This window comes from Triturus cristatus, chromosome 6 (genome assembly GCF_964204655.1).
Source record: "Triturus cristatus chromosome 6, aTriCri1.1, whole genome shotgun sequence".
NCBI classification, from domain to species: domain Eukaryota; kingdom Metazoa; phylum Chordata; class Amphibia; order Caudata; family Salamandridae; genus Triturus; species Triturus cristatus.
The window spans coordinates 1120078676-1120094661 of NC_140589.1; the positions used below are offsets into that span (position 1 = coordinate 1120078676).

At 42.4% G+C, this 15986-nt stretch overlaps 1 protein-coding gene and 1 long non-coding RNA gene across 3 annotated transcripts in view; one reads left to right on the top strand and one right to left on the bottom strand.

Moving 5' to 3' along the window:
- LOC146821053 (E3 ubiquitin-protein ligase PHF7-like) overlaps positions 1 to 15986 on the top strand; it is a 1746711-nt gene that overhangs the window by 1406567 nt on the left and 324158 nt on the right. The window contains exon 10 of the mRNA XM_085611988.1: positions 14605 to 14721. Coding sequence (XP_085468114.1) covers positions 14605 to 14721 — 117 coding nt within the window. The remainder of the gene's footprint in view (positions 1 to 14604; positions 14722 to 15986) is intronic.
- Positions 1 to 15986, bottom strand: part of LOC146821054 (uncharacterized) — a 40151-nt gene that overhangs the window by 23530 nt on the left and 635 nt on the right. The window lies entirely within an intron of this gene.

Sequence of the window (15986 nt, forward strand, 5' to 3'; positions counted from 1 at the left end):
GTGTGCATCTTTCCGCCCCATTTCCCTCCTTAATTTGGACCTAACATTTTTTACTGCGATTTTGGCACACCTACCCAGGTTAATAGACCCGGATCAGTCTGGTTTTGTCCTGGGGCGTCAGTGTTCTGACAATACTAAGCGACTTTTACACCTGGTGGATAGGTTTGAATGCTTCCCGGCCGAACAAATGCTTTTTTTCTGTCGACGCTGAGAAGGCGTTCAACAGGGTCCACTGGCCGTACCATACAGCGACACTGTCCCACTTTGGTCTGCCACACTGCTTCATCGAATGGCTACTCAGCAGCTCTACCAACTCTACTGCTTCTGTGCGGGTGAATGGCACCACCTCGAATACCTTTCCCATCCAAATGGGAACGAGACAGGGGTGCCCCCTGTCGCCGCTCCTGTTCGCCCTGTACATGGAGCCCATGGCTCAAAGAGTTCGGGACGATCCCTGCATCCCAGAAGTGCGCTTTGTGTGGTCGGAGCATAAACATTGCCTTTACGCGGATGATGTTGTGGCCATGTTGGAACGTCCTAGGGAATCCCTACCGGCCTTATTAGTGGAACTAGACAGGTTCGCATAAATATCGGGCTTCAAGATTAATGTGCTCAAGTCGCAAGCTCTGAACCTCTCTATTGAACCGGAGACTTTGGGCCTTTTGCAGCGGTCCTACCATATTCAATGGGCACAAGAATCCATCCCTTACTAGTTGCAGCAGGTCGAACCATTTAAAGAGGCCAGCTACGTGTGTTCTACACTCTTCCATCTCCCTCCGGCACACATTCAGTCCCTAAGGATCCGCAGGGGCCTACAGTCAGGTTACCACCAGCAGATCCATCCTCAGCACTGTCTGTGCTCCATAAAACTACTTTGGGTTTGACACTGGCATTGGTGCTGAATATGCATCCAATGCCAGCATTTCCGCCTGTCCTTTGGACAACCTCACTGGCACCAGAGGAGGTTATGAAAACTATCATGGTTTCAAACTCCGAGCTGAATTTATCTTGACATCGACCAAGGCCGCCCACAGATTCTGATGTGACACAGCTAATATACTCAATCTCACTGATTAACACACTATACCATTACCATGCAGTCGTGCATAGACACTGCAGCAACTTTTTGTGTCAGACTCCAATCAGAGTCAGTCATATGGAGATGAGTGAGGGTGATGTGAAAAGGTTTGGCCCACCCTATGATCAGGATACCTGGTATATAGATCTACAAGATGCCAGTGGGTGGATACCTCAGCAAGTACTGAGTTGGTTTCTCCCCCTGGGTCAGCGACTGAAGAAAGTACATCCTTTTTAGACAATCATAAAATGATCTGCTGATTTTATGTCAAGACTGGAGGCTACCATTATGCACAAAGTTTTATTTACCACTTCTGAGCAGCACTTCAAAGCTTCCAATAGAACAGTATGAAGTCATAAAACACTAGAACATTCAGCATATTAAACGTCCCCAACATTCCAGCCTCATCCTCTTTTATTTGCTGCTTTTGAGCAGATAAGTATATTGATATTTCTTTGACTGAATGTAACTATAAGGGTGTAATATAAGTAGTTGTGTTATCTAGTATACATTTGAAAGGTTTTTGGTAATTATGATCAGGGATTAGGGATTAGGTATGTTTGCTTTTACATTAAATTTGGTGAATTACCCAATTTACGGGTAAACTATCTATTGTTAGTTTGGGCATTTTTATGGTAACTAAGCAACGCGTCACCGAGCTGCACCTGTTTCAGTTACCTGGACCGTTCCCAATCGGGGAGCAGTTTTTCAATATCTAAAGAGCGCGGAGAAAGAAACGATTGGGGAATAGATTTAAGAATAAATACAAATTAAGGGAATAAATTATATGAGAAAATCAGTGAAGGAGCAGAGATAAGCTCCAAGGGAGTACAGGAGGAAATAACTAGAAGGCTTATTGAGAGGGAAATGGGTAATAAGGTGGAAGAGACTTTAGAAAGATTAGTTAAGGAAGGGAAAATAAATATTGGAGAAGTAGAAGGTGAAGAGGAGGAATTTTGGGATATTTCAGAGGAAAAAGAGTCTCAAAATAGAGGACCAGGGGGAAAATGTTTTAAAAAACGTAAACATGGAAAAACAAAGAAGGATATTTTAGGATCTTGCATAAGAAAGTGGGGCCTTCAACAAGTGAAGGTCTTTGGATGGTGTCCTTGGCGGCACAAAAAAGAGACAGGTTCACCCTGCTAATTAGAGAGGCATTCAGCCTACCTGGTCTTAATATGAGGAAAAAGAGGAATTGGATGAATATGTGTTGGATCTTGAATATAATGAGGGTCCAGATGAGTTTTCAGATTTAGGAAGTCCTATGGGTCAGACCTTGTTCAATCCACCTCAAATAAGGCACCCAAGAAGTTCTGAGTGGTGACCTTTGAGTCATGTGGCGGATTATATTACATTTTGGATTAGACGTCCACTTGAAAGGAATGAGCGTAACCTAATGAGAGCAGAGTGCTCATGTCCAATAATTTATGTCAAGGATATAATGACCCTGAATTTAGATCCTTATTTATTTAAGTTAGGTTGGGATCCAAAAAAGAGGTTTGAAAGGACACTCTAGCTAACGGTCGCGGTTGAAGCTCCTTGGCGTGCGATTATGGACCTCTCCCAGATATTCCTCTCGGATTCTATGAAGCACTTTTAGCGGATTCCCCCCTCGTTCCTTTTTAGCCCCGTAATTTTGATTCCCTCTTTTTTGTACCTGAATCTTTCTTTTGTTCTTCCTGAATGGTGCCCGATTCCCGGAGCAGAAGGACGACTGCGCGGGAACCCACTCTACTGCGGTCTGCTGGTGCGGCGAGAGAGTGGAGGCGCTGGGGTATTCCCTGTTTGCAGGTCCAGGTCTACGTGAGTCAGCACCTGCGAATATGTCCCTCTGAAGAACGGGAACCGGAGTCAGGAAGTTGTGGTGGGTCACCAGAGAGAGGTAGGATGTTCCACTCCTTTTCCCCTGGAAGGCGCTTTTTTGACACGAGAATCTAAGAAATCTGCTCATTATTTCTTTGGAGACCCAACGAGCTCAGTGAGCCCAGCAAATCCTCTGCAGTTATTGATAGCGTCAAGTGGGGTGTCCTGTGAACAGGAGGGTCCTGTTTGGGCTGCGCAGCAGGTCGGACCTCTCTACTGTATGGAGAGTAGTGACGTTTTGCTCCCTAGCAGTGTTATTAAAAACCCAAACGTTTGCTGATACACTCTACGCACCAGGGCCATTAAGCTGGACTTGGGCACTGACTCGACTTGTGTTCTGCCTACGATTGTGGAGGCTAGGGCTACTGCCAGGCAGGGTAAAGGAAAAGCCACCATTACGGAGACCGCCCTCTCAGTAAGCGGAAAATGGAGAGGAAAGGTAAAGAAAGTACTTACCTCTATAGGTAAAATCACACCCTCCCTCAAGACATACTTTAAGGTACTATTTACTCCTTCAAAGAGGGGGTCCAATAAAGGAAACTTGGCTATTAACAGTATGCAGTCTCCTGTTTCATCTAAATTAGTGAGTAGAAATGCAGGAATGGTGGCTGAAATAACTAAGTCAGCTGAACCAACTGAAACAATTTATATGACTAAAATGAGAAAACAGCGGAGGTTACAGCGGAGGAAAGTACAGTTATCCATTCATCTGTCGGAACCTCGAATAGATTTGCGATCTTGATGGTCCAAGAGGTTCAAGAGGGCGAGTTGGGTGTCTCCTCTACTCCTGAGAAGGCAGATGTAACACCCTCTACACCTGTGGCAGCTCCTTTTGGCCCTGGGATAGGGTCATTAGCAGAAACTGTATTGGCCCTAAAGGAGGATATCTGGAAAAGATTTTCCGTCTCCGAATCCAATCAAGCCGCAATCCAAGCCTCCTGTGAGGTAGTAGCCCAGAAGCTAGAAGAAATGTATCAAAGGACATATGTTCTTGAATCTGAAATACCCAAAATGAAGGAAACACTACACTTATCTTCAATAGAACGGGATAAATTAGCCCTTCAAAATAGAGACCTGAAAGATGATGTAGAACGCCTTGAAAACAACGCTAGAAAAAACAATCTGAGACTGCTAAATATCCCAGAAGATGTGGAAGGAACAGATATTAAAATCTTTGTGATATCGTACCTAAATGATACTATATTGAAAGACTCCCCGGAGTTAAATCTGGTCCATGATATCCAACGGGTCCATCGCGATCCGTTTAGGAGGAACACTGCAAAACTGAAACCGAGGAAAATCTTAGTACATTTTCTAACATACACCATAAAAGAAAAGATTTTATCCTTGGCTCTGAAAGAGGGTGTGATAAAGAGCAATTCCTCTATCAACCCTTTCACGTTCACCATTAGATCGGACATCTCCCATATTACAGCAACAAAACAATGGGAGCTTGGTAAGAGAATGGCAGTTCTTAATTCATTGGGGGCTAAGACACAACTGAAATTTCCGGCATCTCTCCGTATCACGTGGAACAACCATATGCATAATTTACGTCAAATTGAGGAGGTAGATGCCCTTATCGACAAAATAAGGAACGGGGGTGGGGTGTAAGTTGTAGGGGAGATAGTTAAAGTAAAGATGGCTACTCCGGGAGGAGTCTGGTTCATTACACAAAATAAAACTTTTTAAATATCACGCCCAGGGGACTGAGACCATAAGGGCCTATGCCCAGAGCAGGGAGGGGTTCATGGAAGTTGGCAACTCTGCTTTGTATGGTTTCATTAAGGAGATTGGCTGATGTGAAGGCATTGGATATTTCAGGTAGATACTTCAATCCTGAAGAAGTGTTGTTTGAAGTAAAGAAAAGCACTAAAACGATGTCTGAGAGAATTTTTTAGTCTAGATTTAACAATCATCCTACATTGTGTGTTGAGAGATGTATTAGGGAATATGAATCAAGGATGAGTGAGTTTAGATGTGCTGGAGTAGATCAATTGTTGATTTCATATGTGAAGCCCCATAGTGCGGTTTCAGTGGCAACTATTGCTAGATGGCTTAAGAATATGATGAGTGAGGCGGGAGTTAATTTGGAAAAGTTTAAAGCACATTCTATTCATGGGGCAATGGCTTCTAAGGTGTATAGTGCAGGAGGAAGTTTCGGTGAAATTCGTAAGGTGGCAGATTGGTCAAATGACAGAGTTTTTAGAGATTTCTATTTCAGGCCAGTAGAACATGTTACCGTTTGGGCTTTATGCAACTTTGAACATGCATAATGCTAGCCTCCTGTCCTGACATAAAGTGTCAATTGTCAGAGGTTAATTGCTTAGAGAATCGAAATTTTATTAAAGACTAGGGGGCTAGCATTATATGTTGGTGTTGGTAGTAGTAGAAAGTTTGAATTATGTAATACTTGACAGTGTTTAAATGTTGTAGTATGAGATTAAGAGAGAGAATTTTTAGAGGAATTTGTTTTAATATGTAATTTTTTGATTTGCGGATTCGCAATAATCTGTTAAAGGAGTATGAGAAGAAAGAGAAGGAAAAATATTTAAAGTAGAGAGAAGAGAAACAAAAGGGGATGAGACTCAAATGTTGGGGTCTTTTAATATGTCGACTGTTCTAGTGTTTTGTGACTTCATACGGTTCTATTGGAAGCTTTGAAGTGCTGCTCAGAATTGGTAAATAAGACGTTATCCATAATGCTAGCCTCCCAGTCTTTGATAAAATCATGATTCTCTAAGCAGTTAACTTCTGATAATCGACATTTCCTTGACCTCTACCTCCCCACTACGAGGTAACAACTAATTTTCTTATTAAGGTCCTTCAGCCTGTCCAGGTGCCAACCAAACCTCTTCTACTCTTTAATAAGGTTGCTATTGATACTTTTTTGGCACGCAGCCAAATCCATGTTCCTGCGTGTTATCTGCCCGGGTTAGGCCTAAGTAACAGAGCTACACATTTTTCTTACATTTGTCCTAATTTTGCACAATAACATTTCTGCTGTGACCTTTTGTACATAATTGTGTGCACGACAATGTTACATTAGTTTCTATGAAACTACTTTATTTACACAACTAGTTTTGCATAACATTATCACGATGCCTCGAACACCATGTACAAGGCCTCTTGACACACTATGTACAAATGTTGTTCTATCTTCATCCACAGGGCGACAGGGCTATCTACATATCCATAACATCGCTAATCTATACGCACATCACAAGGATGCTTTCTGTTATAAATAATGAGTATCCCAAAAGATTAGCAGAGGAGGCACTTCGGCTGACACCAAGGCATGCTGAGATGTCACCACGCAGTGGTCTGACATCTCCATGAGTGTCCAGTTTGTGACTAAGACGGGGGTCCTACATTTTTGCCAGCCAGGTAATGGGGTTGGATCGTCTCTTGAGGGGATTCTTGGCTTCATACCTACACACACACTAGGTACATTTAGAGTAGAAATTGCATGGTAGGAGTACGCCTGATTACTGCCTTGTTTATATGCCTAAATATATACACTGTTTCAGCACCTTGGTAGACCTGTATCTACTATTTACTCTTTTGGTGCTTGTAATCACTTTTATCCGCTTCTGTCTACTGATTATCGCAGCACATGTATGCTATACAAGAATATAGTTGGTTCAATAAATATATTGAAAACGTCCCACTGTGTAATCTCTGCATATTTATCTGAGCACAAGTAAAAACGAGTGACTACGCAAAAGGTTCTGATTTGTTTCCACGATCCCCGAGGGGTCAGGGATGTGATGTTCAGTGGTTGCCAAAAACCATTCGCTCCCTGGTAAGGTTAGAGGTGGGCTTATGGTGGCACTGTGAGCTAGCTGATCTCTAGACCAACATATCTTGCGTGGGTACTAGGAATCAGTCTAGGCACCTCACCCAAAGTTTATGTTTTCCAACAAATGCGCAGGTCCTATGGATTAGTGAGAACTACACGACATGGTACAATCAACGTATTTAGGGTTCTTATTTAACTGTCTATCTGAGTAGTTCAGTTGTGCTTTTCTCATAGACTCCTACCGACCTCCAAATCGGAAATGTCCGTGGTGGGAAGGAAAATCCGCCTCAGCTGAGCAGGTATACTCTGTATTTGCTGTAGGTTATTCAAGCTGTAAGATAACATTTCCCCACATTGTGCATACCCTATCTCCATAAATTAATTAATTTAATTTCCTTTATATCCAAAACAATGTCCGTAAACTGGGTTAATGGCTATAACAATGGAGTCGAAGTAGTCACTCTAATATTACAGAAAATTGCAGACATGCAGTTACTATGAAAGTACTACAAAAAGGCCTCCCGGCAAAGGGTGGTGATGTTACCTTCGTGGTAGAGGGACATGAAGCATTCATGATCGAGGTATTCTACTCTTGGGTTACATTCCCGGCTGCGGATGCTCGCACAAAATTGTTTCACGCATACATTGAAGATGAAACACCAAAGGAATACTTTCCATATGTGGTCAAGGAAATTCAGTTAACTTACCAAGAACACATACATTCGTTTAAAGGCACCCTCCCTCCCACCAAAGAGAATGTGAGACTTGGTCCGCTCAGTAAAGAAGGAGCATATTGGCCAGTCCTAGCTGCTTATACACCACATCTCAATATTGCTGATGGATTATCTGGTGGTCTTAGTGCTGAGTGAGCATATCACAATGGAAACACCTGATACAAGGGTAAGTGTCCCCCATCGTTTATATGAAATAACTCTCCACTAAGATGGGGACATGCCCAGGAACATCAAGGCTCTCTTTTGGGAGAACTTGACATATGATTAAGATATTCTTTTGACTGAAAAGAATTGGCTACTTGATTTCGTAATGGAGTGCCCAATCGGAGAAACAGTAATTTTGCCTGCTTTCTCTGACCTCATTCCAGAATCTATTAACCACTTATACGCCTAAGAGTGGGTGTTAGCGCTAGTTCTTGCATTATACCGCAATCATGTTGGGTGTGATGGCGATTCCTAGAACAACTTGAATACCAGGATGTAATAGAAAATTGCACCTAGTCCATAAATAATCCCTTGTTTCCCGTAATGAAACTGGACAATTCATATAGTCTAGTATTAGATTAAAGACATTTAAACACATCCACACGCTCATTTTGCAGTACACAATGCACATGAATCCGCATTAATAAAGAGCATTGTACAGAAGAAATTCAAAACAACGCTAGATATCTCAAATGGATTCTTCTGCCAGAATATTGTGCCTGAAAGCAGATATTTAACAGCATTTTTAGCTCTCGGTTTAGAGCGTTAATTTTGCGGTTTACCTCAAGGGATAAGAACAGCCATGGGCTGTTCTCAGCCAGGGTAACAGAGTTACATCAGAATTTGGGTGAGGAGACATCGTCCTATGAAGACGATATTTATCTGATGGATGAAGAATTAATGGAACACTTGGCCAGAGTGGACCGTATAATTCTGGGGTTTTACTCACTTGGGCTGCAAATTTTAATTAACAAAAATCAAAACGTGCCCATCTCAATGTCCTGTTTCTGAGATCCGAGTTGTCAAGTGAAGGCAAAAGCCTGGCGGCATATTTTTTTGAAAAATGTGCATTACTCCATCCTCCGACGACTCTGAAAAGACTACAATCTATTTTAGGATTTTAAAATGTTGCCAGAACGTACGTTTTGGACTACGCAGAACGAGTTAAACCATTCTACGATTTAATCAGACCTGATTTTCAATCAACCATTCTGCACAGGAACATACAAACATTTTACGTTCCGTACAAGCTGACATGATAGCTTCAAAACATTTGCACACATATGTAAACACAGCTAAACTGGTGATTTGCATAGTCGCTGGACCCACCGGTTACACCTATATCACTTACAATGAAGGTGATATAATACCTGTATAATACCTGTTGCATACAAACCACATTTGTACACGAACGTTGAAATGCGTTTTGCACCCACTGAGAAAATTCTCACCGCAGCACAGACTGCTGTAGTGAGAGAGGGAGCAGTAGCTTGGGGTAATTGAATGGTTGTCGTTACTAGAGAAAGCATTCCAAATGCCAAAGCATTACATGTTATGTTATAGAATTTGTAAAGCGCATCTGTTACCCGTAGGTGTCCTGGCGCTATGGCAGAAGTCCTCCTTCAATTGAGTAGGTTATCATTGATACCAATTAAAACGCGAATAGCCAGGTTTTCAGTGCTTTCCTGAAGCTAAGGTGGTTAGAAATGCCTCTAAGGTGTCGTGGTAAAGCGTTCCAGGCCTTGGTTGCTCCGACCAAAAAGCTTCGTCCCCCCCAATTCGTTTTATTAGCTAGCGCGGTTGTGGCCAATTTGGCCTCAGCGTAGCGTAATGCTCTTCTGGGTATATACCACCGAATGTGTTTGGTCAAGTATGAAGGTCCCTTACCCTGAAATGACTATGCACATGGCTTTAAACAGAATGTGTTTTTTCACTGGAAGCCAGTGTAGTTTTTTGATTTCGGATGAGATGGCAGCGTATTTTGGAATCCCTGAGATCAGTCGAGCGGCTGCATTTTGCAATAACTGGAGTTTTTTCAGTAGCCCTTCCCGAATGTTTAGGTAAAGGCTATTACAGTAGTCCAGTTTTGAGAGGGTGAGGGCTGAGACCACTGTTCTTAGACTCTCTTTGGGAAGCAGGGGCAAGATTTTTTTGCAGGACCTTAAAGTAAATGAGGTGGCCGAAACCACCGCATTAACTTGATCTTTGTAAGATAGCTGTTATCTAGCATTATCCATTGGTTTTTAACTTTCCTGCTGGGTGACGGAAGTGGTCCCAATGAGTCTGGCCACCATTCTGGAGTCCAGAAATTTAGATCGTTACCAAAAAGAACCACCTCGGTTTTGCTGGAATTCAACATGAGGCAATTTTGAGCCATCCAATTACCAACCTCCGTCATACAGTCATTAAACCCAGAGGTAATGTTCTGCTGTCCTCCTGGGAGCAGAGACACCACAATCTGGGTATCATACGCATAAGAGGTGAGATGGAACCCGAAGGATTCTACCAGAGGGGCTAGCTGCTTTACATAAACATTCAAAAGTGTTGGACTGATGGAAGAGCCCTGCGGGACCCCACAGGGGAAGGAGAAGGGTTTGGCGGAGAAGTCTCCCAGAGTAACCGTTTGTACTCTATCTTCCAGGAAGGAATTAATCAGGTTCCAGGCCATGCCTCGGACTCCAATTTCCTCTAATCGGTCCATCAGCAGCACATGATGGACCGTATCGAAGGCTGCTGATAGATCCAACATAATCAGGGCCGCTTTTCCTCCTTGGTCCAGTGTGGCTCTGATCTCTTCCGTAGATTTAAGGAGTGCGCGGATCGTGCGCGGACGGGCACAGACGGACGTGCCTTTGGCGCGCCGAAGGTGCGTCCGCTGCGCGTTCGCTCCAGCTTCCGGCTAAAATAGCCTGAAGGAGCGAACCACTAGACCGTTAACCCGCCTCCCTCAGGAAATGGCGGTCAACAACCCGGTGTACGGACCCCCGAGGGGCAAAGGTCAGTATACACACAATAAAGTATACACACAGTAAGAAGTTTAAAATGATGATTAAATGAAAGTTAAAATGCCTGAAATTGCGCTTGGTAAAAACGTCAGTCCGGCTCAAGCCTCAGGTGACGACCAGTCGCGTTCGCTCCAGCTTCTGGCTAAAATAGCCTGAAGGAGCGAACCACTAGACCGTTAACCCGCCTCCCTCAGGAAATGGCGGTCAACAACCCGGTGTACGGACCCCCGAGGGGCAAAGGTCAGTATACACACAATAAAGTATACACACAGTAAGAAGTCTAAAATGAGGATTAAATGAAAGTTAAAATGCCTGAAATTGCGCTTGGTAAAAACGTCAGCCCGGCTCAACCCTCAGGTGACGACCAGTCGCATTCGCGCCAGCTTCCGGCTAAAATAGCCTGAAGGAGCGAACCACTAGACCGTTAACCCGCCTCCCTCAGGAAATGGCGGTCAACAACCCGGTGTACGGACCCCCGAGGGGTAAAGGTAAGTATACACACAATAAAGTATACACACAGTAAGAAGTTTAAAATGAGGATTAAATGAAAGTTATAATGTCTGAAATTGCGCTTGGTAAAAAAGTCAGCCCGGCTCAAGCCTCAGGTGACGATCCACAATGGATTCAATGGGCTAACTCTCTCACTGCAATAGATGTAGACTATAATTTCGATTCTACACTACAAACACAAGCATTCCTGCAGTACAAAGAAGAATATCCTCTGTCGAATGAAATACAGCCTCTAGATCGATATGTTTACATCATTTGTAGCGATGCAGCTGCTCAGTCTGCAGTAGGGACAAGACACGAATATTCTGCGGTGTGCGCAATCGTAAAGGGATGCATGCATGACGGAAAGTTCCGTCCTGAATAAACACACACGCAGTCTCTAGGGGACTGTACAGCACAGCTGGTAGAACTCAGAGCCCTGATTCTAGCACTACAAAGTACAGATCACGGATTACCCACACTTATAGTGTGTGATTCATATTATTGTGTCCAGTCCTATAATGAATATCGTCACTATTGGGGCTAGACTGGATTTAGAGATTCCAAGGGTTGCACAATCAAGCCCAAGCTGCTTTGGGAACAGGTGGCAAAACTGAAAGAATGCTTGTCACAGGCTCATGTTATCCACAAATTGAGTCATAAAAATGTTGGCGTTCACATTGCAGGGAATTCCTTGCCTGATGAAGCCACTAAGGCAACAGTTCGCACTGCTACCATTGCTGCAATCACTCATTCTAGTACGAGATTAGACAGAGACATGGTAGCTGTCAATGTGGCTCGCAACTACACCTACCTGCTGAAAGGCTTTTAACTCAAGTACTCCTACAAGTTAGATGCAAAAAATATACCATATGCTCAGATTCCAGGAGTGGGGGATCGATTTATACCAAACACTGATCGCAGATTGAGTTTAATACTATCTGCACATGAGGTCTTGGTTCAGCACACACAGGGGTACTGCTACAATTTCATGATTAAAGCAGTGCTATTGGTGGTTAGGCCTTATAAAAACAGACCAAGTACTTCATCCTTAAATGTGACAACTGCCAGCAGATGAAAGGTTCAACCATTACACGTCCTCCACAGACCCCTCTGTTGATTTCAGACAAGCCTCTAGCTGTTGTTTACTTGAAACACTGCAGCCCCTTACATCTTGGTGGCAGTGGATTCATGCTCCAGATTTCAGTTGGTTTGGCCACAGTGCTCGGCTGACGCTCAAACTGTTATAAAGGATTTGTGACTCTTCATCGGGACACAAGCAATTGACAGACTACATTCCGACCAGGGACCAGAGTTTAGCTCGGGGGCTTACAAAGAAGCCTTGGGAAGTTTGGGTGCGGCCTTGCGGTACTCCTCCCCTATCATCCCGAGGGAAATTCCATAGTTGAGAGGAAAAACCACGACTTGAAGCAGTCCTTAACAGCAAGGGTATTAGGTTCTGTTCGCAGTTGGGTCACCTATATGGAGTCCAGAAAGCACTCAATAACATGCCAAGAAGATCCCAGATTCCATAGGATATACTCCCAATAGCTGCTTTAGAGAGGATGTCCTTGCGCGCCCTAAATGGGCTCTTCCTTGAAAATCAACCATCTAATTTAACACTTTTTTTCCTGAAAAGATCAGCTGTCTTAGATTACACCTTATATTCAATTCCACACCTTATATTCAATTCCACTGATCAACGCGATCAAGGCTTTTCCCATCATCTTCGACCCCAGGCCCCAGAGCTCGCTTATAAAACATTATAATAAAGTGCACAACATCTTACGTACTGTCACTTCAAATAGCACTCACGAAAACTGGAAACAAATTAAATGGTCCTCGAAAGACACAGCGAAATACACGGCATGGAAAACAACATTGCCTAAATGTCTCTCCTTCACATGAATCAACATTTATCAACAGTTTTCATGTTGAGTCTCTGATTCAAAATTGTAGTCTACATTTGCCTATTGATATAAGGACCTGGCAACAATTAATTCTCTTGACACCACTGCCAAGCCTTTGGAATATCAATCAAACAAGTTTTATATCCAAATCTCATTGCTAGAGACCCTAGCCCAATATACGTCATCCATAGGCTCTCGCTTTGAACAGCTCAATGCCACATCAGAAGCTTGCTTTTAAACACACTAAACATTATTAGAGTGGGGTATACTGATAACACTTCCAACAAAGCCCCAATATCCACCAGCTCCTATTTAGGAGGATCTTTAACATGCTCATGGCCAGTCCCCCCTTGATCAGGATAAAACTCTCTATCACTAAGAACATCATCTCCTCATATAGGCGCAATCAGCCCCCTTCACTCAAGAGCTGTTAACAACTCACAAACTCCTACCATTTCCACTCATAATCAAGCAGGGAGACACTGAAAGTTTGCTACTTCTCCCACGGAAATATCTCAACATAGAGGAATTTGCTCAAGTTTACTTTCCTGGAACGTGGCAGGTCTTGAGAATCTCTTAACAGAGTAGGACGCTACGTCCTTTTTAACTTCCCAGGGAATTATGGCATGACGTGGAAACCCCGCTTGGAGAATATTACGAGTTTTTCTCTCCCGACTCCAGACATTCTACCAAGAGTCATGCAATGGGCGGCCTGTCTGACGTTTTATCTGCCCACTGGGAATTAGAGGCTCTTTGTGGAATTGTTACCTGCGATGTAATCAACCATGAGAGTCCGCAGTTTCAATGGAAAGGCTGCTAAAGGGATTATGAAGTAAGGTTAGATTAAAATCTCCATTCAAGAGGAGATGAGCTTTAGGATGAATGACCTGATATCCGAAATTAGGAGCTTCACTTTTTGCTTTTTCCTTGAGGCTGCCGGATTAATGTACACATTTAACAATAATAGTTTGCCCATTGAGGAGTGCTGGTTCCAATTCTTAACTACCACACATAAAAAGTTATGTCCAGTGGCGTATGCAATGGCGTCAGTGCGGAGCTGCATGGTGCTAGCTACCGGCATGCAGAGGTACTGCTGAAAAGTTTCCAGATCCAGTCTCATGTCTGGGAATTATTCAGAAGGTGAGGAGTCTGTGGCTAGATAAAATCCCTACAAGAGTGTTACCTTGGGTAAGTAACTTGTTCAAGCTTGAAATCCTTTGAGAAATCCAGTGCTGGAGAAGTTAAAGTTACTTGAGTGTAGCTACAGTTCTTTAACATCCAGTACTGATACTTTTCATAGATTCAAATGTAACCTCCCTCCTCCCATTCTGACGTTTTATTATTGTCTTCTCTTTCTGTATTTGCTTTGAAAATCTGAGCAATTGAGCATCTGACAGAGAGAGAAAGTGGAGCTCTATGTCTCTCCATCTCATTTAATACAATTTGAGACTGCAAATTAGGTAGATAGACAGTATGTAGTATATGGCTGTTTAAATGTCATTTGATGGTATATGCACATAACTGTGCAAACACTGATTAAAGAGGATTCACAGCCTGACAACAAGAAATAACTCAAGCATGTGAATGTATGTAAGGTACAAATGCAGGAGCGAGGTAGGTTGCTGTTTTACTTGACTTACAGTACCACTTTTGTTTGTAGGCACTTTATGCTTTAATATTTGTTTAATTGAAAAACTACTTTGAAACTGTCACCATGAACAATATTGATTGCCTCTAGAGATGCAGCATGGGAACTTGAAGAGAATGCCTACAGTGAGCTATATGAAGTACGACAGGAATGTGATGTAGCTACGTGCCTGTGTAAAAGAGGAAGAAAATATTATAATCCATCAAGGTAACAAATGATATAATCGTTTTCCAGATATATATTTCATTGCTTTTGTACTTGCATGTCTTCTTTACTCTCCCTCTTCCTTTGGTGAAATACGGAGCAGAAACATGCCTGCCATGAAATTTAAATACAATGTATTGAGAATAAAATTGCGGTGATATCACTATATAGATACTGCTTCAATATGAGATTCCAGTTTGAAAGATTTCAATGTGCCTACTTTTAAAGACTGGCCCAAGTTGCGTGATCCCACCTGTTTATTTTCCTCTCGACATGGTGTGATAATTTGAAATTTCCAAACTGACTTACTTAATCAGGTCGCAAATTAGAATCAAACTGTGTCACAGCACATAATCGTGAGGCAGAATGTTGTGTCAGAAAAAGCGATCTAAAAGGTGCTTGTCATCTGTGCAATATTTTAGGAAACAAGAGCAACCCATATGTCCTTGTGAACTGAGTAAGTACATCAGTACCAAAAAACAATGTTCACGAGGAACTCATTCATCAAGATCAATATAAAATTCTGCAACTATAGTAATCACTCTGAGTAAATCATAAATGAAAGTTATTCTATATGTTAATAACTCTCTATCGAATCCAAAATATCATTCACATTATTATTTTCTTCACGCAAGTTAATTAAAAAGCCCATAAACTTGTTTATCCAATTTACCTGACTTCAGCCGAAGTAGGTAATTTTATTATGCAACATTAGTATATATCACCAATTTATTTGTTATATACAATCTCTAAAATATTTACATATTATTACACATTTAGCAAAAAGATGTGAACCCCAGTGATGTGACCATAACCTATTTCAGTGGATATTGTGTGACATAGTGAAAAAGGGGGGGTACAGGTTATTGGTAAAGTACAAAAGGATGAGCCCTATACAATAATGATGACTTGTGTTATGCTCTCTCTTTTGTCTGTTGTCGACGGCGTTTCGACCCACTCTAGATATGGGGTCTCTTCAGGACTAGGTTCTGGGGACTGTGGGGATGGAAAATGTGTATTAATGGAATTTACTGGAATGCAGATAGTAAGATATGTTTAACAAGTAGGGCTTATCAGATTAATGTAAAGGTACCGTATTGGAAACCTCAATATACTGTGGAATCAGTGGTACAGGAACGATAATGATTCAGACCTGTATCCACGTGTTTCTATATTAGTGAAAGCACATAGCTAAGTGCAGGAATGGAACTCATATGATTTGTTGATCTTAGTAGGTGAATTGTTCCAAATGGAACTAACTGCCGGGT